General features: G+C 58.8%; 1 protein-coding gene across 2 annotated transcripts; it reads right to left on the reverse strand.

Moving 5' to 3' along the window:
• Positions 1-131: 131 nt before the first annotated feature.
• On the reverse strand, positions 132-16,999 carry HSD11B2 (hydroxysteroid 11-beta dehydrogenase 2). Of its 2 annotated transcripts, none has more exons than XM_069793856.1 (5): positions 16,698-16,999; positions 2,656-2,868; positions 2,188-2,373; positions 1,529-1,666; positions 132-1,011 (listed from the first exon to the last, which is right to left on the reverse strand). In XM_069793856.1, exons 1-5 carry the CDS (start codon positions 16,966-16,968, stop codon positions 155-157), a joined length of 1,665 nt encoding a protein of 554 aa, XP_069649957.1. In that variant the 5' UTR covers positions 16,969-16,999; the 3' UTR covers positions 132-154. The 2 variants fall into 2 exon arrangements, with proteins under 2 accessions (XP_069649957.1, XP_069649958.1); XM_069793857.1 differs by having other exon boundaries at positions 457-1,046.
• Positions 17,000-21,011: the final 4,012 nt, after the last annotated feature.

Below are 21,011 nucleotides of genomic sequence, written 5' to 3' on the forward strand. Positions count from 1 at the left end.
GCTGCCCCATGCAAGGCTCCTGGCTCGGTGTGGCGCCAGCTGTGACGCAGCTCAGCTCTGCCCGCAGGCAGGGCATCCCTAGCCAAGCATTGCAGTGCTGCACTGTGCGGAAGGAGACTGCCAGAGCCTGGTGGCATATCAAGAACAGATTTATTTAAAAAGTGACAATCATGTAGTTCATCTTGTGAAGATCTCTGCGGCACTGGCAGCCTGGCCTCAGCCCCTGTGCTCGCCAGGAGCATGTGGAGTGTGTAATGAATGGCAGGGAGGCAGGGGCTGGCACAGCAGCAGCCACAGGGTCCCAGGCCTGACCCAGCCAAGAGGTGACGGAGACAAATGCAGCTCTGACAGCAGTGAGGAAGATGTCGGGTAGCTGAGAAATGCCTGAGGAATATCCCAGCCCGTGGTGCAGAGCTGCTGAGTCAGGCAGGGGTGGCCCCCTTGGAGGATGCACAGTTAGAAAAAATACAAAAACAAGGTCTCTAGAAAATGTTGATTCTTGCACAATAGAAAATAGATCTGCCTGATTTTGGAAAGCAATTTGGTTTTTAACATCTAGTGCTGATTGTTCCCCCACAGTGCAGGAGGGCGATGCCGGTGGCTGTGCACGCGCTCGGGGGCTGGTGTGCCTGGAAATCCTGGGAGAAGGCTCGCTCCTGCCCCGCGACCGCATGCGGGCCAAGGTCAGGCCTTCTTCACATCGTTGTGGTGCTCTTGCCGCAGCGCTCGGGGCAGCTTGGGGTTGATGAAGAATCCTTTCAAGAACAAGTCTCGGACAAAATATGGCAGGTAGCGGTGTATGAAATACATGAGCCCAAGGCCCTGCCCTGGGTAGTAGCGCACAGCTGGGTTGGCAGCCAGGAGCCCGTCCGTGATGCTGTTCACCACTGCGCTGAGGTCCTCCACCGCCACCTTCATGAACTGGATGAACTGGCGGTTGATCTCCTCCACGTAGTCCTCGCCATAGGCCTGCAGCAGCTCTCGGGGCAGGCTGGCCACCAGCCGCTGCTTCTGCAGGTTCCAGAAGGCAGGGTCGCACGTCGTCCCTGCAAGGACGTGGGCCCCCATGAGCTGTACAGTCCCCCCTCCTCCAGCCCCCTTGGCATGGGTGCCAGCAGTCCTCAGTCCGCTCCCAGCCTCCTGGGAAAGTCCTGCTGAAATCCTGGCAAAGATATGCCATGAGGGAGGCACGGTGGTAGCACCGTGGTGGCTCTTGGTGTTGTGGGACTGGGACAGCAGTCTTGAACCCTGCCTGCAAGGGGGATAGTGCTACCATAAACACGTCTGAGCTGGTTCAGCCAGCTCTGGTAGCTGAACTGCTGGCAGGGCTTGATCCTGACCCTACCTCACACCAGCTGGAGCCCAAAGGCCACAGGAGGGCCACCGTCCCTAGGGAGGTGGCTGGCGATGCTCAGAAGTTGCATCCTGCACCACCAGCTGCTCCTGCTACTGGTCCATCTTCTGCCTCCCCGAGTTACCTGCCCTTTGCCTGTGGGCGCAGGTAGCAAGTGGGCACTGACCCTCTTACCTGTTTTGTAGTAGCCAGGCAGGACAAGGCTGACTTTGACCCCCCAGGGCTGGAGCTCGCTGCGGAAGGTGTCCATGAGCAGGCTGAGGGCTGCCTTCGAGGCCCCGTAGGCTGCCAGGCAGGGGAAGGGTAGGTCACCTTGCAGGAGCAAAAGGATGAATGAGCGAGCTCTCAGGCAGCTGTCTATGTGGTTGGGGGCAGGCAGGACCAGGAGGGCTTGCGTAGGGACACGCTCCTGGCCCCTGCACAAGGGCTTAGGTTTTGTTTTGCTGAGAAAGCAACTGGAATTTGCTTGAAATTAGTGTGTTTTAATGGGGGGGAAGAGGATGCTGGTTTTCCCTCCCTGGCCAGCCAAAGCTTGGGGTTGTCATCTCCAATGTAGGCGTGTGGCAGCTGGGCTGGGCTTGCCCACGCTGCCTGCCACCGGGCTGCCTGTCTCCAGGATGCACAAAGAGCCCCATGGCTCCCCATTTCTGGGTGCCCGCTCTGGGGCTCAGCGATGCCACCGGGTTGCTGGTGCCAGCCTGATGCAGGCTGGCTGGGGAGGTGGAGGTGCCCGGGGCGGGTGGGAGCCGTGCTGCACCATGGGGATGCCCGACCCGCACCCAGGCTGGGGGTGCCAGGGGTCTGGCGGGCCATGCCGAAGGCAGGCTGCTCACCTGCGGGGCTGCTCACGGTGACAATGCGGCCGCTGGTGGAGCGGAGCAGGGGCAGCAGCCCCTTGGTGAGCTCCAGCGAACCGAAGAAGTTCACCTCCATGCAGGTGCGAAACTTGCCCAGCGGCGAGAGCTCAGCATCGGCAATGGTGTCATTGAAGCCAGCGTTGTTCACCAGTCCCCAGAGCCCTGCAGGGATGGGATGCTCAAAGAGGCAACCCGAATGGGTGACCCCCCCCACCCCCACCCTGGGGATCCCAGCTACTCCCCAGCTCATGGGGGTCCTGCAGGGGAATTGTTGGGTGCCCTAGGACAAGCCCCATTAGCAGAGGCTGTCGACACAGGTGCCTGCAGGGATGCAGCCCACAGGGGGGAGCACGGAGAGGCCTGGCACTGCCACACTGGCTGCAGGCTGAGGTCCTGGGAAGCTGCACGGGGTCCCCGGGGAAGGGGTGTACCAAGGGCTCCTACCTGTGCTGTTGGTGTGGGCCTGGACGTGCTGCAGGACGCGCTGGATGTCCTCCGGCTTGGTCAGGTCCATCTGCAGCAGTGTCAGACTCGGCGAGCAGCTCCTGCGCAGCTCCTGGGCGCCGGGACCCTGTGGGTCCAGCACGCTGGCAAACACCCGAAAGCCCATGGCGTCCAAGTGCCGTGCTGTCGCCTGCCCGAAGCCTGAGTCACAGCCTGCAAGAGCCAAGAGGAGCCCTGCAGTGGGTGGTGACAGCCACCGGCCAGCTGTCCCCAGCCCCCAGGGACCCCTTAGCTCTGCCTCTGCATCCCCAGGGACCAACTTCAGGGACCAAACCTTCCCCTCCCCCCAGCATCAGTCCCCCTCCTCGGGACCACCCTGGCTCATCACCCTGCTCCCAGGGACATGACCTTGCTCTGGGGCATTCGCAGGTCGCGGAGCTGCTGTTTTCTATCATCACACACACAGGAGGAAGAAAACACTCCCTTATCTGCAACCCCATCGCACCCTGAGCGTCTCTCTGATGTGAGGTGCAGGTAAAACTGCGGGCATGCTGAAGCACCGGGACAGCCCAGAGCAATGCGGGGTGGAAGCCATCAACCCCCAAAATAAACAGCCTCCAAAAGCTCCATCGGGCACCATGCAGAGCTGGCACAAGGCTCCATGGGAGACGCTGCCTCTCCCTGACTGCTTTTTGCCTCCCAGAAATGGTGGCCAAGAGGCACAGCAACTCCTCACCTGGCTGGGGTGCCGAGGGGATTAAAAAGGGGGAGGAAAAAAAGAGAGATCCTGGTCTGTTCCTGCCACCCCTCATCCTTCAAGGGAGCAGCTGACTGGGATGTCCCATGCTGGAGAGCACTGGGTGCTGCCATGCCTGGGTCCAGCCTCATCTCCTCCATTTCAGCTTGAGCAGGGGCACTGCAGGTGACACCATCACCCACAAAGCCACTGTCGGGGCGGCTGGGGGACAGCCTGGGCGGGAGCTGGGTGTCACAGGGCAGCTGCAGGACCAGTGGCCGGGGCACAGCGGCTGGGACGCAAACAAACAGCGGCAGCAAGGTACAGCCTGTTCCTGGGGTGATGGCAGTGCTGATAGCTCGGAGGAGCCTGCACCACTGCTGCTGCCCAGTCACATTAACCATTAACAAGGGAGCGCTGCAGGGGCAGCCCCATGGGCCCTGCACCCTCCTGCCCGGCACCCTTGGGTGCTCCTTAGGACATGCCTGAGAAAGGGCCCTATCCGGCACCTGGAGCCACCCCAGGATTGACACAACGGCAGCCCCAGGCACTGCCACCCACTCCATGGGCCCCCACGAGACAGCAGCCCCTCTCCTGCCAGCCCCAGGGTGGGCATGGGGACTGGCTGCCCCCCTTCAGCTCCCTGCTCCCACACCCCCAGGCTGGGGTCGGGGCACTGCTGGCTCCAGCTCCCGGGGTGCTAGCTAAGCCATCCTCGGCTTGGCATCCACGGGCTGGTCCCCAGCTCGGCTTTATTGCTGCAGCAGAAACCCATAATAAAGCCCCTGGCCAGAGGCCAGGGCAATAACACACCCCAGAGGTGCTCAGCTGGCAGGAGGGGGCTGCAGGGGGACCCCCCACCCTGCTTTCCCATGCAACACCCAGCACCCATCATGGGTGCATGCTGGGCCAGCTCAGCATCGCCCCCAGCGCCGCAGGGGATGCTGAAGCTGCTGCGGGCTGCCAGCTGCACATCCGCCTCTCCCCTCCCTGGGAACAGGTCGTGCTGCCAGCAGCCGGCCAGATAAGGTGCATTTCACTTTTCCCAACAAGGCAGGAGAAAACTGCAATAAAGATAAGGTTCAAAAATAAAAGTGCTCGCAGCCACGGCCTCACGATGCTGCAGCCAGCACCCTGCCTACCACCGCCGCCGGGACACGGTTACCTGCACTGCTCCTGCCCCAGCTGGCAAGAAAAGCTTCCAGTCCAAACACCAAGCTCCCCATCACCTCCTGAGCCTCAAAACACTGGGAAACATCCCAAAAACCCGAGAGACAGGTTTGCCGGCTTGTTACAGGCAAGCCTGGCAAGGAGGGAGCAAACACAGCCGCGTGCTGTCCGAGCCAGGCAGGGTTTGTTTTGCCTTAGAGGAGTGGGGCAGTCGGAGGGTTTGTTTCGGAAGTTTTAATTTATTCACACACACACACACACACACACAAAAAAAAAAAAAAAAACCACCCCTCCTGGGAGGCTGGCAGGAGGCCCGGGGCCAGGAGGGTGAGGATGCTCTGGTGTCATTTAAGGTCTCCAGCACTGCTCGGCTTCCCAGCCGCCGCACTCAGGCATGGCCAAGAGTGCAGGGAGGGACAATTAAATCCTCTGGGACTATAACACATGGTCCCAAAACACAGCAGCTCGCTGAGGACCATGCTCGTTCCCTGTGGCTACCAGCACTCAAGTCGCCGGCCTCGCCGGGGCTGGCATGAGAGCCGCTGCCGCTGGCTCAGCTCCGCCGGGAGCGCTGGAGCCAGCCAGTCTGCATGGCCCCGGCGAGGCTGGCGCTGGGCACGCCGCCCTCCAAGGATGCTGCATCACGAGGAGATGTCGGCGCCAGCTCCCCTGCTCCCAGCTTGCCAACCGGTTTTGCATCCGTGCCGGCGGGAGGGACCGTGGTCAGACCGAGCGCAGAAGCCCAGCATAAGGAGCGCAGCAGAGGAGAGCAGGCGGGTTGAAGCCCCCCATCGCATCCCCCCCCGTGGGCCCCGGGCCAGCAGCCAGAGGCTTTTGCTGCAGCAGGAGCGAAGCCTGAACCCGGGTTGCAAAATCTAGCAGCACTCTGCAGGCTCGGCAAGCAGGGGCAAACACCGGCTCCAGGGGCTTGCTGGCCTTCTGCTGGAGCACTGGATCGGCAGCAATTCCCCCAGGACTTTGCAGAAGCTCCAGCCACTGCAGTGACTCCCCCAGGAGCAGGGCACACCAGCCTCCGCTGGGATTTTGGCAAACAAGCCCCGGCTTTACCTATCTTGAGCAAGCAAAAAGGTTTGGCCTCCAGCATCACCGTTGGGGTGCCCTCTCACCCACTCAGGAAGGGCGAAGAGGACTGACCACGCAGCATCGTGTGCCCACCACCCAGAGATGCCCCTCGCCAGTGAAAGCAGAGACACTGGAGGGCTGAGCTGTGCCAGCCCAGCAGCTCCCGGCCAGCCTGCATGAGCCTCGGCTGCCCAGCCGTAGTGGGGGTAGGCACCATTCACGCTTCCTCGCTGCTGGGAGCCAGGTTGGGCTCACGTGCCACTGGCTGAAGCTGCCATCCCAGTTTGGTGTGGGCCCATTGCTTTCGGGTGAGTCAGGCATGGCATGGCACTGGCTTTTTTGCTGTCTCATATTCGCGCTGCTCCTGCAGCCAGCACCAAGGCTGCCACGCATGGCCACATGCTCAAAATCAACACCACGGTTTGCTGAGCAGAGCCGAGATGGGTGATAACACGGCTACCGCCCGCGAGCTGCCAAACCACAACCAACCCCCCTCACCCTTGCGCCCACTGCCAGCACGGTATGTGATGGAGGGCTGGTGGCACAGGTCCGCAGCGCTCACCCCACGCAGCTCACAGGTCCAGGAGCGGCTTCCCCACCGGAGCTGTGAGCTGTGAATCCTCATCCCTGAGCTGTGGAGCTGCAAGCTGTGCATCCTCATCCTCAAGCCATGAGCCATGCATCCTCATCCCTCAGCCACACACAACAGGAAAGGATAAGCACAGACCTGCAAAACCTCAGCAGCTAGAAGCACAGCTTGGCTGAAGAAGCTCCATGCAGCTGCAAAGCTGCCAAAAGCCTTGTGGGTGCCTGGGTACAGCAGCAGCTCCCCAGGAGCTGCTCTCTCCAGGGCCACCCCAGCCTGGGACCCCAGCATGGAAGCTAGAGAGGGGTTACCCCAGGACTGAGCATCCCTCTGATGGACCGGCTCCCCTGGGGTTAGCCCTGGCAGCATGGGCAGCCAGCAGCCCCAGGGGCACCTGTGGCAAGGGCAGGCAGCAGGGCGGCTGCTGGGCATCCCTTGAGGATGCCCCATCTTTCACCAAGCCAGGAGGCAGCTGGGTGCTTGCCAGCTGGGTTGGGCACCTAGAGCAGCATCACCCCCTCCCCAGCTCTGCGGGCCATCACCTCAGTGCCCCACTTCCCCCCTACAGCCCTGCCACCGCTCCCTAAATCCTAGAACATCAATCCCACCTCCCACACAGAGCTTTTGGGCTGTGTGTCCCACCACCCTGTCCAAGATGCTTCGCCAAGACAGGACTGTCACCAGCCTCCCAGCCCTGGGATGGTGTGGGGCTCAAGGACACCTTCAGCCGGAGGGGAGCCGGGGCGCAGAGGCCGAGCAGATTAACACTCTGAGCTGCTTGTTTCCATAGGCTCAAACTCAAATCCTGCCTGGGAAGCCAAGCTAAACACGGCTGATGTTTTGCTTGGAGGTGTTGCCTTCTGGCCCCGGCAGGATTCATCGCTGCCACCTCAGACCCAGCTCCTCTGGGTGCGGGATGGGATCGAGCCCGGCCGCATGGCAGGGAGGCTCTGCCAGGCACCCGAATGGGAGCAGCAGGGACTGATCCTGTCTCAGGTGCTTGGGGACAGTCATCCTGGCTCCATCCTGGGAGCACCATGGGAACCCTGTGGAGGAGGAATCCCGGGGCAAGGTGGCATCAGAGGGGATGGGGCACCCCAAAAGGGACTCAGGGAGGGGGGGGGGTCCCTGTACGGAACAGGTCCAGGCAGGACGAAGCGCCCAGCAAAATCACGCGTGGGCAAGGCCCTGCGGCCAACACCTCCCGGATGCCGCCCACGTCTGGAGCAAGGAGCGATAAAGGGGTGATGTAAGCCCCAGGCGAGAGGGAACAAATTCTTGGCAGGGCACTGGGGAGGGAGGGGACAGCAGGAGCACCTGTGCCCATGGCAGCTGAGCCACCACAGCCACCTGCCAGCTCCAGCCTCCCCAGCCAGCCATCACCCACCGCCCGCCTGCACCCAAGGTCCTGCTGGGGGACCAGGGCCGGGCAGGGGCACTGGCAGCCCCCCCAGCCCCACTGCAGCTGGTGGCATCGCCGTCAACAGGAAACCGCACCCCAGCCGGCGGCTCGCACGACAGCATGCTGTGCTGGCAGCAGGGTATCCCCGCTCCCCACGGAGCCCCCCACAAGCAGCCTCCGTGCCTGGGTGCTGGTGGATGGGGCCAGGGTGGTAGCAGCCCCAGTGATGCTGCTGCTGGTCCTCAGTGCCTGGTTTTGGGAAGCCATGAGCCTAATTAAATTAAATTAAACCCAGGGAGACGCGTGCCTCCAGGGATGACCCAAATCCCACCCCCAAAGCCCTGGTGAGTGGACAACTCACAAGCCCCCCTCCCAAGCAAAGCCTCAGCCTCCTTCCCCGGGCAGGACCTCAGCCAAAGGGGGGCACACACCACTTCCCGGGGACCCTCCGCACAGCACAGCCATGCCAGAGGGAGATTACTGGCCAGGATGCTGACAGCTCCTGCAGCCTGGGACAAAGTGCCACATCTGCATCCCTCCAGCAAGTTCTATGGGTCCAGGTGGGGGGTCAGGCAGCCCCTGAGCCCCCCTGGGAGGCCCATGAACCACAGCAGAAGGCAGAGCTGGGGGTAATGTGCCCATTACCACAGGGGGTACACAGGTGACCCAACCCCCTCTCCACGCTGGGGACAAGGGCCAGATGGTGTGAATTACAAAGGATTAGCCGAGTGTTTCTGAAGCTTCACACGCCATCACCTCCACCCGGGAAGATATCTTTCACTTAAACAAAACAGAAGGGGGGAAAAAAAATCTGATTTTCTGCCTAGACAACCCAAAGCAGCCAGACAGAGATGACAAGGAGCCCCGAGGCTGGCACAGATGGGCCCACAGCTCCTGAATTAAAGCCCATTTCTCAGGAGCAGGTGCCAGCTCCAGTGCATCAGTATTGGGGACCCAACAGCACAAGAACAGCCGTAAGATAAATCAGTGTCAGGAACCACAGCCCTCTCCATCACTAAAAGCCACCCAGATGCCTTATCCCCTGCCCGCCCCCCCCGCCCCCCCCCCAAAGCTGTAGGCAGCAGATGCTGCTTGCAGCCAGCAGGGCTAACGAAGCCAGGAGCTTGTTATATTGCAAATGGCCCTGGTACATCCAAGACAGAAATGAGCCCAGCCACCTTCCGCTGCACAAGGCCAGTGCCTGGCGTGATGCTCGAGGAGGTCAGGATCCATCCACGAGCTTGCGGTCAGCCTCAGCCCCAGCCCAGGCTTTAAGCTCTCTCAGGAGGGCAGCTTCGCACCCAGACCCGCTAAGCTCAGTCTAAGGGCTTGCACCAGCACAGTCAGCAGGTGCAAAAGCACCAGAGTCTTCTTCAGACACAGAGCAGCAGGCACAGCACAGCCCGGGTGATAACCCAGCCCCGGCACAGCAGTGATGCTGCTGCTGGTGAGGACAAACCCAGGGCTCACAAACAGGCAGCGCGGAGGAAGTACCTCTCTTCCCAGTAATGCTGCGGCACTTTGGGGTTTCACAGAAAAAGGGCACAGGAATTTCCTAGAAGCAGCCACTTGCCGCTTCCCGGGGCTGGACAGCATATTCCAGCAGCTGCTGCCTCCACCGAGGGCAGATCCTCTCCCCAAAAGAAGCAGCCAGACTCCCGTAGTCAAGGATTCGAGCCTTCTGCAGGCAGGGATGAGCAGGAGAAGCAGCAGCGTGGACATTACCTGGGAAAGGGCACTGCCTGGGATGTCCTAGATGGATATCCCCCCAAGAAGAGGAAGTTGTGAAGAGCTGTGGTGATAACTGGGTTAATAATCACCTTCAGAGGGAACATGGCGAACTGGGAACATGGACCTGTCGAGCCACAAAAGTCATCCATCAGCAAGAGCTGTCGCTGGGAAGGACACCCATGGCCCAGGGACAGCTTGACCGTATCAGTGCCGATGCCAAGCCAGTGCCAGTAACACATCTGCCTGGGATCTTGGAGAGGGAGAGGCCAGGTGGGAGCCAAGCTAGGAAGCCAGAAAGCTCCACCAGCCACAGCCAGGGAAAAGAAAATGGAAAAAAAAAATAAAGCTACAGCAGTTTCAGTGGAGTTATATCAGTTCAGGTGTATTTTGGTGATGAAATTCTACTTTGCTTGTAAGGTGCCATCTCATCAGTCCCCTTGTCACAAGAATAAACTCCCACCACATGCCACAAGCCCAGGCAAGCAGAAAAATGGGTGCAAGCCCTGCCCATCCCCTCATCACGATGGGCTCTGCATTTGCTCCCTTGCAGCTTCCAGATCCATGTGGAGCTCAGGTTTTGGGGTTTGTTTTTTGGTTTTTTTGTTTGTTTTTTGTTGTTGGGTTTTTTTTTTTTTTTAGAAACTGAGCAAAACACTTGAGTGACCACCAGCTGAGCTTCAGCCAAGACAGCTTTTGCAATACATCGAGCTGTTTAGATCTCCAGGCTAAAAGCCATACCTCTACAGCCACCTCAAGCCCCACCAGCCCCTTCTGTACCCGATTTAAGTTGTCCTCTCCTCACCCTCCACCTGCAGCTCCCACCAGCTCTTCAGAGTCAGAGTTTGAGTATCACAAGACTATTTTGGTGCATCTTCCCAAAATACATGAAGGTGGCCCTCCAGGCTGATGTGCTTGGACACAGTTGTGCTGACCAAGGCTGAATGGCAATGCACAGGGCAGCACCCACACGTGCCCTTCAGCTTGGGACAGCACAGGCAGAGGCCAGCACACCAGCTGAAGGGAGGACAGGAGTCACCAAGGGATGGCTGCACACCCCAGGTTATAGAGCTTGTCTCCACCTGGTAAGTGGGACCCTGGAGAGGAGCAAGCATCCGTCACATTGGTCACTGGACAGGGTCATGAGAAGCAGATGCACACAGCATGATGTTTATGCCAAACTGGAGCATGGCCACCAGAGCAGAGAAACAGGGTAGGGAGGGATCACAAATCTGCTCACAGGTATGTCTGGTGGAAGCTGAGAGACCCAGCACAAGAAGATCACCACCACCAGAAGAAACAGAGAAAGGCTTGAAAGAAGAGGCCAGACATTCAAAGCATCCACAGAAGACATCACAGCAGGTACCTCCTCCAGGACCTTGGCTCACCAGCCCATCTATCCTCTCCATCCCCAGCCTGCCTGGGGAGCACCCACCATCTGGCTCCCCAGGGTCAACCACCCAGCAAAAGGATGTACCGCCACAAAGCCTGTAAAGCTGAAAACTGCTTTTCAAGATTACAGCCTTAGAGCCAGCAAATCCCAGGACAGCACCACGTGCGACAGGGAAGCCAGCTTCCAACAGGGAAGTTGAAAAAGCTCAGGGGCTGGCAGCTCTCCAGGGCAGAAGGAAGCAGAAGGGATACATTGCATGTGGAAGCACGCACAGGCTGGGACAGAGGAACAGGGACTGGGGATAGTGGGTGTACCATAGCACCCTGAGAAGGAGGTAACAGGCATAATGCTGGGCAAAGTTTAAAAAAGAAGTCCTAGACTATACCTATAGCAACACACTGACAGCATGAGGGCAATGGTCTTGGGTGTTTTCCACCTTGCAGGCTCTGCAGCAGTATCTCAGATCTGAGATTACAGGAGGAACATCAGGAGGTGAAAAGGCATGAAAGCCCTGCAGCCTTTCCTCCTGCATGGGTCAGCTGGGCAAGCAGAGGTCCCCCAGCAGGAGTTTTGGGCCAGCACTGAAAGAAGACCATGAGGAGAAGGCAAATGCTTGCCCAGGCTTGGTGGAGGCACCTTGAAGACACCCCCCCAATCCCTGCTCAAGCCAAACCCCAGCTGGGCAAGCCCACCACCCCCGTGCTACCAGTAGTAAAAGCAGCATGGCTCTTCTGTAACCAGATCCTGGCTTGAGGGGAGCTAGACTCAACAGTGGGTAACACAATCCCAGACCTCATTAAAGATGTGCTGCTCATTGGGCTAGAGGGCAGCAACTGCCTACACTTCTTCCAAAGTATCCATTCCCATCTGACAATCTCATTTCTGCAGGGAAGTCTCTGCTTTGTTGCTCTCATGTCCCCACATAACCCTGAGCACTAATCAAGCCAGCTTGGGTTTCTCTACCAACTCTGTTCTCCCACAGTGTGCAACTTCTATGTGCTTTTCCTCCTGATTAGCTGTGCTCATAATTTTTGGTTAACAGTGCTAAAAAAAACACCCCAACAGGTCTGTGTCATTAGTGGGCTTCAAAAATGCTTATTTAATAGATAACTGAGAAAAGGCTGAGTGTATATATCTACATGTCTGCAGTGAGCAGGGGTAGGTATCTGTTTCTGAAGCAACCTAGCAAGGGCAAGAAGAATCCTAAAACCATGGAGGGCTGCTGACAAAGTGGGGGGAGAGCTTCAGCCCTGCAAAGAGACAGAGAAAGCAGGTTTTCTGCTCTACTCTCAGAAACCAGCAGCAAAACCCATAACTAGAGTTAAATGTTGCCTTTTTTTTTCTTTAAATATGCAGGGGATTGCTGTACACCAGGGTTGGAGTTTGGGTGTTTGGTTTTCATCCTGTCCCCCCCATCTCAGCTTGGAGGAACAGTTGTCTCTGCTGTTAATTTTTAATAGATCCTGGAAAAACCAAAGCAGTTCCAGGGAATGAGCTGATTTTCAGCCTGCATTTAACCTGGGTGAGACCCCATGTATCTCTAAGCTGGTTTACCAGCTCCAGAAGCAGAGTGGAAGTTGCCTCTGGAGAGCTATGGTGTCTCTGCATGAAGCTTTACTCATCACAGGGCTGCTGGCAGGCTCAGCACCAAATACAGGCTGTGAGCATGCCATGCTGGTGCTCCACCTGGAGCAGAGGTGCTCATCCCAAAGCCAGCATGCATTACTTGACAGCCCCAGCGTCTGGACCCCCGACATTTCTCAATCACCCAGGTTAGCTGGAAAACAGGTCTAAGAGACAACATCAAAGTCCAGATGGGAGCGATGCTGCTCTTTTACAAAGGAAAGTGATTTACCTTCATGGCAGAACTGTGAGAATCCCATCTGGATTGAATCACTCTGTCCTGCCACAGTCACCAGATGCTTCAACATCTGTTGAGTCCATGGGAAACGTCAAAGCTCCGCTTGACTACGATCAAGTTGCAAAACCTCTGTTAACCTTGAGCATGATCTGAAGCTCTGACCCATTTCAGATTGTTAATGGGGCATGCAATTGTAACAAGAGAGCCTCACCAGGGGAAACCGAGTTTCCCCTGCAGCGAGGAAGGAAAAGAGAGGAGAGCATGGCAGGTTTGGGTCTGGAGCAGCCTGACCTGCCAATTGGTTTTGTTCACAAAGATGATTTGTTGGGGGACAGACTGGTCTGCAGGTGCTGGCTTTGTAGGCTACACCAAGAAGGAGCAAGGATGCAAGAGACCTAAATCGCCTCCCCCAGGCAGCACTCCTATGGCTTTAGGTTATTTCAGAGCTGTGTAATTCAGGTGCAACCTTTACACACAGAGCAACAATTCACTGTTTTCAACTTCTCATCCAAGCTGAAGTGTAAGAATCAATACCTTGCTACACAACTCGTGTCTTCCCTGTGCTGCAGCAAAACCCTGCAGGTATGCAAGGTCTATAGGCTGGTTTGCACTCAGTCCTTTCTGAGGATCAAGCAATTAGCTACAGTCTGAAAAACCAGCCCAAGCAGTCACACACAGCAGAGCAACACAACAGCAAGGGGCTCACAACTGCTCCAGCTGCACAGCAGAGCCCCAGGGTGCTCACGGCCATCCCTCTACCACCTCCAGACACTAAACCCAGTTGTGCTGGGTGGTTTCTGTGGACTCACCAAATTTCAGAGGCATCCAACTAAGACCACAAGGACCAAAGGATGATCTAGGCTCACATCTAAACTGACCCAGGTCAAAGCCAAGCCTTGCATGAAGTGCTGTCAGCCTGGATCTGGTGAGGCCAAGCAGTGACAGTTCATCACCTCCCTCCAATGCTGCTCTCGCAGACCATCTCCCTTGCACAGGCTACAGAGGCTGGACTGCTTTTTATATTGATTCTCAATAGGAAAGAGATAGGGGATACAAGCAACACCCTTCCTCTTTGCTCACACAGCTCAGAGCAACACTGCTCCTGGTGAGCCTCCAGCATACACTTGCACCACTGGCCAGCAGTGCCAGCCACCAGCATCAGCACCCCAGGGTGCCCTGACCACACACTGGTGGTGAGGGATACCAGGTATCAGCTGCCTTGCAGCTTTCTGGTGCTTGATCAGCAGCTGCTCATACCCAGCCTGCCCATACTGCAGGCACGCTGGGGTCCCTGCAGCCTCCCATGCTTGGCCAAAGCCTGGGCCAGACCTTAGGCTCATCTTGGAGGCAGGTTTGGGCTCACAGGCAGGCTCAGGACAGCACATCAAGGGCAGCATGGAAACTGCTGCTGTCTCCCTCCCAGCCCTGGGCCAGAGCAGCTGATCTCCACTCCCCTCCTCATCCTGTCCGAACTCTCAGGGCTGACCTCTCCCAGCCCAGCTGCACAGGAGGGCATTCTCCTCCTCACTGCAAACAGCTGTGACCTCCCCTAGGAAGGCAGGATTAACACTTTCCTCACCCCCTGCCCCAAAGCCAGGCTGCATACATGAGAGCAGCACTCCTGGAGAAGCCGGACCATCGGGATGCAGAGCAAGAGCTCCAAAGTCACAGCCACAGATAAACAGCACTGCAGGGACTAAGTGCTCACCTACTTTGCTAGCCCAGGGGATGCACCATGGAAGACTGCAGCATTTCTCACTCCCCTCCAGCAGCAGGCAGCTGCCCATCCCTGCTCCAGCCAAATCCCAGCCCCTGAAATGCAAACCTGCAAGAGATGGGGAACACCACAGCTTTGTAGCCCCTGCACAGGGTCAGCAGCTTTGCTCTGCAGCTCCGCATCTGCTCTGCTACTTTCCCACTGAGCTGCACAGTGAGTTTTCCTTCAACCCCTCCTGCAAACTAAGTTTTGATCAGCCAGCCATGTCCAGACCAGCACATGGGGCTGGAGCATCACAGGCAGAGCTGGACTTGGGGTTGTTCCCAGGGGGTCTGGGAGAGTGGGCAGCTGGAAAAGCTGGGACCCCTCAACCGGGAGGTACAACAGCACTGCAAGCCACATTCTCTTGCTCCAGTTAAGCATCACCTGTGCAACTCCCTGCCACAGGATTAAGCCAGCAGCAAGAAATGTATATAAGAGGAAACAATGCCCAAAGCTTTTTGGGCTGGGAGCTGCGCTGCTCCATGGCAGGCATCAGGAAGAGACTTTGTTGCATTTCTCAGTTGACCTGCAAGGTCTAGCATGACAGCCAGCATGGCTCACACACCTTCACTGATGCCCAGTATCCCCAGGCACCCAACTCCACGTTTTTCCCTCTGCTGTGTTTTGCTTCCCATGGGCAAGAGAAGGAAGGTCAGGCTGTCTTTCTCCAAGAGCTTGCTCCTGCACTGATCCTCCCTGGCTGCTCCCACAGGAGACACCAGCAGTGACTCAATACCCAGTTGCCAGGAGGTGTCCAGAATTAATCCGCAAAAGAATCAGGCCAATTACCATGCAAATACTCAAGCGAGGGATGCCATCCCAGGCAGAGCAGCCCTCGCATCTGCCCCTTGGCAGGCACCTGCTGTAGCAGCAGTAAGGAAACACCGATCCCGCACCACAGGCTGCGCCTTGAACCTGTAAAACCACAAAGTATTTACAGCCGAGAGCAAACACACCAGAGCTGCAGAGGTGTCACCTCAATGCACCAGAGTAAGAACACCTTGTTCCAGCCACTGACTCACTAATTATACAGGCAATGCCACAGAGCCAGGGCTGGCTTGACCTGGCGTGCCACAGGGCACCTGCGAGCGCATGGCTGTCAGACATGTCCTCCCCAGGCAGCCCTGCCCTGCCACGGCTTTGACCTTCACTCGGTTGAATCATTCATTCATCCGCTGCCTTGCTCCTCCAAGCTTCTTCCTTCCGAGAGGCCTCCCTCCGCTTCCCACCGGCGCCGCAGAGCCCTTCGAGCCGGACAGGAGACCCGGCTCTCACCTCTCCTTCTCAAAGACCCCCCCATCGCAAGACCCAATTTTCTAGGAAATGCGCAAATCCCCTTCTCCAGCTTGGGGGTCTCCAAGCCCAGCCCAGCCATTCCCACCAGTATGTGGGCTCCTGTCCTTGGCAGCACCACCGAGGTCGTGCCCATGGGTTTCCCTCCCCTCCACATCCATGCGGAGCCAGCAGCACCCTCCCAGCACACCTGCGGCAACAGCCACACTGGCTCCAGCACCTCCTCCTCACCCTGTGTCTGCTGCTGTCATCTGACAGCAAAGCACCTGCTGACCCCAGCTACCTTCATCATCCTCCTGCCCCACTGCCAGGAGGAAGGAGAGAGGAAAGCACTTGTATACCAAGATACCCCAAAGAGATTCAGCCACCAAAAGCCAGAGCTGTGTGAAGCCTGGGCTGGGAGCACAGCATGTTCCCTGCGGAGCCACCTTCCCCACGGAGGAGCTCTGCGCCAGGCAGCCCCAAGAGGAGGCGGGCAGCAGCTGAGCAGGGGATTCCCCTGCAAAGAGGGGGAACAGCCTGGTTTGCCCCAGGACAGAGCTCTGGATGGAGCAGCGGTACTCAGCTGCCGGCAGCCGGCCCCGTCGTAGCTTCTAGAGGTGCCACGAGCAGCTTTCTAAGAACAAGCATGGCTCCAGAGGGGAGGAGAAGACAACCCCTGGGCCAGCTGAGGCGCTCCCAAACCAGCGCTCCGGCCCTGCGCCAGCCCCACCACATGTCCCATCCAGTCTTCCGGCTTTCAGAGGAAGCAGCTCCCAGCATCGCGCCGCGACCGGCGCTCGACGCGCAAGGAGCCGCTTTTGCGGGGGCCGACGCGACTCCCTCACGGCTCCTCGCTTCAGGGCGAGGGCGACGGCAGGTACGGCCCGGCCGGTTCTGCTTGGACACGGAGGAGGGACGAGCAGGCCACCTCTCTGGCCGCGGGACGGCACCCAGACGGGCCCCCTCTCGCAGGACCTGACCGGCACCCGCTCCCCGCTGCCCCCACGCCGGGGCCGTCGGGGCTTCGAGGCCGCTGTCCCCGCACTCACCTGTGACGAGAACGGCTCTGCCCGCCACCGGCAGCAACCTGCGGGGCGATGCCCGCCACAGCAGCAGGCAGGCGGCGGCGGCGGCCAGGGCGAGCCCCAGGGGCAGCGGCAGGCAGGCGCGGCACAGGCTCTGCAGCCCGGCCAGCAGCGCCAAGGGCAGCACCAGCCCCCGGCCCGGCCCCAGGGCCCGCCGGGCCGCCCGTAACGCCAGGCTACCGGCCAGCGCCGCCCACAGCGCGCCGTACGCCCACCGCTCCAGCCCCGGTTCCATCCCGGGCCCCGGCCCCGCCGCTGCCGCCGCGCCCGGCCCCGCCGCGCCCGTTTATAACCGCCCAGGCGGTGGGAAAGGGGCGGGGCCGCTCCCGGTCCCGCCAATGGGAGACGATCGGGCCCGCGGCGGGGGTACCGGGCACCGCCGGTACCGGCCCGGAGCCCCGCCGGTACGCCGCCGCGGGCAGCGGGGCGGGGGGCGGCGGCGCGGAGCCCGGCGGCGCGGAGCCCGGCGGGACCCCGCGAGCCTTGGCTCGGCTCGGCTCGGCTCGGGACATCGTGCCGCCTGGCTAGGCGCGGTTCAGCGCGGCTCGGGAGGGCGCGGGAGACAGTGCCACCCAGGTAGGCACGGCTCGGCTAGGCACGGCTCGGCTCGGCTCCGTGCAGCACAGCTTGGGACAGCATGCCGCCTACGGCACGGCACGGCTCGGCTCAGCTCAGGATGGGTCAGGGCATGATGCCAGCGAGGCAGGCACGGCTCGGCTTGGCACGGCTCGCTTCAGCTCGGCTTGGTTCAGCATGGGTCAGGACATCATGCCACCTAGGAAGGCATGGCTCAGCTTGGCTCAGCTCGGCTCAACATGGCTCGGGACATCATGCCACCTAGGAAGGCATGGCTAAACTCGGCACGGCATGCCTTAGCTCAGCGGCGTGGCTCAGCTCGACCCAGCACAGCACGGCTTAGGACACCATGCCACCTAGTTGGGCACACCTCGGCTCGGCACAGCTCAGCTCGGCACAGCTCGGTTCGGCACAGCTCGTTTCAGCACAGCTCAGAACATCATGCCACCTAGGTAAGCATGGCTCAACTTGGCTCAGCTCGGCTTGACACAGCACAGCTCAGCACATCTCGGCTTGGCACAGCTCAGCTTGACACAGCATGGCTTGGCTCAGCTCAGCATGGCTCAGGACATCATGACACCTAAGTAGGCACAGCTCAGCTCAACTCGACTCAGTTCAGCAAGGCTCAACACGGCACAGCTTGGATCGGCTCAGTTCAGCATGGCTTGACTTGGTTCAGCATAGCTTGAGATGTCATGCCACCTATGGCACAGCTCAACTCGGCTCAGTTCAGCACAGCTCGGGACATTGTGCCACCCAGGTAGGCACAGCTCAGCTCAGCTTGGTTCAACTCAGCTCAGCTCAGTTCAGCTCAGCTTGACACGGTATGTCTTGGCACAGCTCAGCTTGGCTTCGTTCGGCCTGGCACAGCTTGGCTCAGTGCCTATGCCGGGCAGAGCTTCCCGGCAGGAAGCAGCAGTGCATTCAGCCCCGCTCAGCAGGAGGGCAGGTCCCCTGCCCACTGCCAGAGCCAGAACCAGTGCCACCAGCGCCCACGTCCCATGGAACAAGGGGAGCACAGGGCAGAGCCTCCCTCCAGGGCCACCCCTCCGTTGGGGTCTCCCCTCACAGGGTGGTGCCCCCAGGACCTGCTCATCTGCTGGGGGAGCACCACGCGGGCGCTGGGCCAGATGCCACCTGGGTCCTGGTGCCTTGGCCAGCCGCGCTTGGGTTTCTCCTGGTGCCTGGAGCAGGCAGGTAAGGTGTGAATCCCTTCCTAGCTGCTCCCTACAATGCGGGGCTAACAACCCCTGGGTGATCCCAAACCATTTCTCAGTACCCTGCTCTTTGTTCGCCACCCGGAGCAGGCAGCACCCTGCTACCCAGCGTTATTGTGGGACTGCAGCACGCGAGCCGTGCTGGAATGTCAGCTCCTGGCTTGCCCCGGAGGGTGCCGCGAGGCTCGAGGGAAGCCCTGCCGGGCGCCAGGTCCATGCCACCTCCGGTGAGTGCTGGCAGGAGCTCCCTGCACCGCCCCGGCCGGGGGGGCAAAGTCCTCTCCTTTCCAGGTTTATTACACAGGGTAATTGCTGCCACTGGGCTTGCTTTATTAAGCACCTGCTTTAATATTTCACCAAGTCTCCGTACTTGGTGATCCTTTGTGCGTCCCTGCAGTGGGCCTGACCCTCGGTGCCCTCTGCGTGGAGGGCGAGAGGCTTTCGCGTGCCAGCATTGGCACCGGTCTCTGATCCTGGAGAAGCCGGACTCTGCCAGCCGGGCTGCTGTCAGTGCCGGCCACCCCTGCCAAACCCCACGAACCCTGGCATGGTGGTGGAAATGGGAGCAGATGCTTGTGTTATCCTTCTTGGAAACAACCCCTGTGGTACCGGTGGAAAAACACATTTCATCAGCGGCGACGGCAGCACTGCAGAAGTGCAGTGTCGAACAGGCTGGGGTGGTTTTGCTGGGGTGTGGTGGTGGGACCCAGCTGGGTTTGCAGCCCTGCTTTTCCAGGCAGGGGAATGCCAGGAATGCCGATGAGGTAGAGGAGGAGGAGGGATGTTCCCAACAGCATGGCCGCAGGCTCTCCTGCAGGAATCCAGTTGCTTGCAGCACTGGTCTACTGAACTTGGTGAAAACGATGGAGGTGGCCACAAGGCAGAGCCTTGGGGGACTTGTGCTCTGAAGAGGACCCTGTTAAACATCTGCACTCATCGCTTCACCAGGGCTTGAAAAATCCCGTTGGAGAAAGGTTGTTTTCCAAAGATGTGGTCTCCTGAGAGAGCATCCCCCACTGCATCGGCCGAGCCAGAGCTGCTGGGGCATGCAAGGAAGTGGGATCAGGGATACGGTGCTTTACAGAGACAGACAGAACGTAGATTCCATACCAACGATGGTGTTTCACAAAGGGTAGATGCAATGTGGATTCACACGTCTCCTTGAGAGCTGGGTTGGGTGCCTATTCATCCATCTCTTCCAGAGCTCCTCACACATGGTCTCAGGATGCCCTTCTTGTGGGACACCTCAAGATGGGTTGTAGATAGCCGTGGTGTGCTCTGTCAGCTGCAGTCAGGGCTTTCCATGGATGTTGTCACCAAGAGGTCCGGTGGCATGGGGTTGGACCACCAGCACCCTTTGCCAACCCTGGCCGTCCCCCAGCTCTCCTCCAAATGGTCAGCGTGCAGTTAGGCTGGCCTTGGTGGCTATTCCCTTGAAGGCAGTGCCTGGCCTTCTTCATCTTCCCATTGCTCAACACCCAAGGGTGCCTCCCAGACGTGCTGTGCTGTTAGGAAATGCTGGTGATAGCCCCCATTACCTTTTGACCTACTTGAGCTCTTCCATAACTGTTCTGCTAATTACAGTTCACATTTTTCAGGGGAAGCGGGGCTGGTTCAACTGCAGGCATCTCCCACACCCTTCCTGGGGCTGCTCATGCAGGTCCCCGGGGACACACACCATATTTTCCTAGTGCTCCCCTTGCCCTAGGCTGTTCCTCCAGCTTGGTGGAGCCTCCCATGACTAACAGGTTTTGAGATAATTGTTCCACTCCCTAATCTCTTCTGCAAAAGATTCATGACATTGTTTTTGAAGTGCCATGAGCCATTTCCAGGGGCTCTAAGCCCATGAGGGATGTGATTCATCCATGCTGCTCCCACAGGTACTTAATCTTCTCCAAAACAGCAAGTCCTTCTTCCACAGCTATTATCTCCTTAGGGAACACCACCCAGGCGAGCACCTAACAGGACACTTTTGTCTGTTCACCGCTGATGAAGACTTGTGCCAGCATTTGCTGCCTTGCACAGGCCATAGGGTATAGTCCTTCTCCGAGAGCAGTTGTCTCAGGAGAGGGGACTGGGGCTGGGACCCCCTTGGATGTCACTTGTGGGCTGGGTACCTACCATGGACCATCAAGCCCACGGGAAAGGGGGTACTGGAAGTGTCCCTTGCTAAGTAAAGCAGATGGGGCTCCTCTCCCACACCATGTCCTCAAAGAGCCCTTAGGATGGATACGGGTCCATCCTTCTTTGCTGTGAAGATGTGAGACACTGGAGCCCACTGGCATCTGGGGCCAGAAGCAGTTCAGGAGTGACAAAGGCCATTGCACTGCCTGGAATTAACTCTCTTTTTGACTCAAAGTGTCTTGCAGAGGACAGTGATTAATTACTCCCAGCATCAAATATTTGTGTCCTACCACTGAACTTGCGCTGTTCTATGGGTTCTGGTTGCACTTCGCTGCTGGAATGGGACCTCTCTGTTATTGTG

The sequence above is a fragment of the Haliaeetus albicilla genome, chromosome 10, assembly GCF_947461875.1.
Source record: "Haliaeetus albicilla chromosome 10, bHalAlb1.1, whole genome shotgun sequence".
Classification (NCBI taxonomy): Eukaryota; Metazoa; Chordata; class Aves; order Accipitriformes; family Accipitridae; genus Haliaeetus; species Haliaeetus albicilla.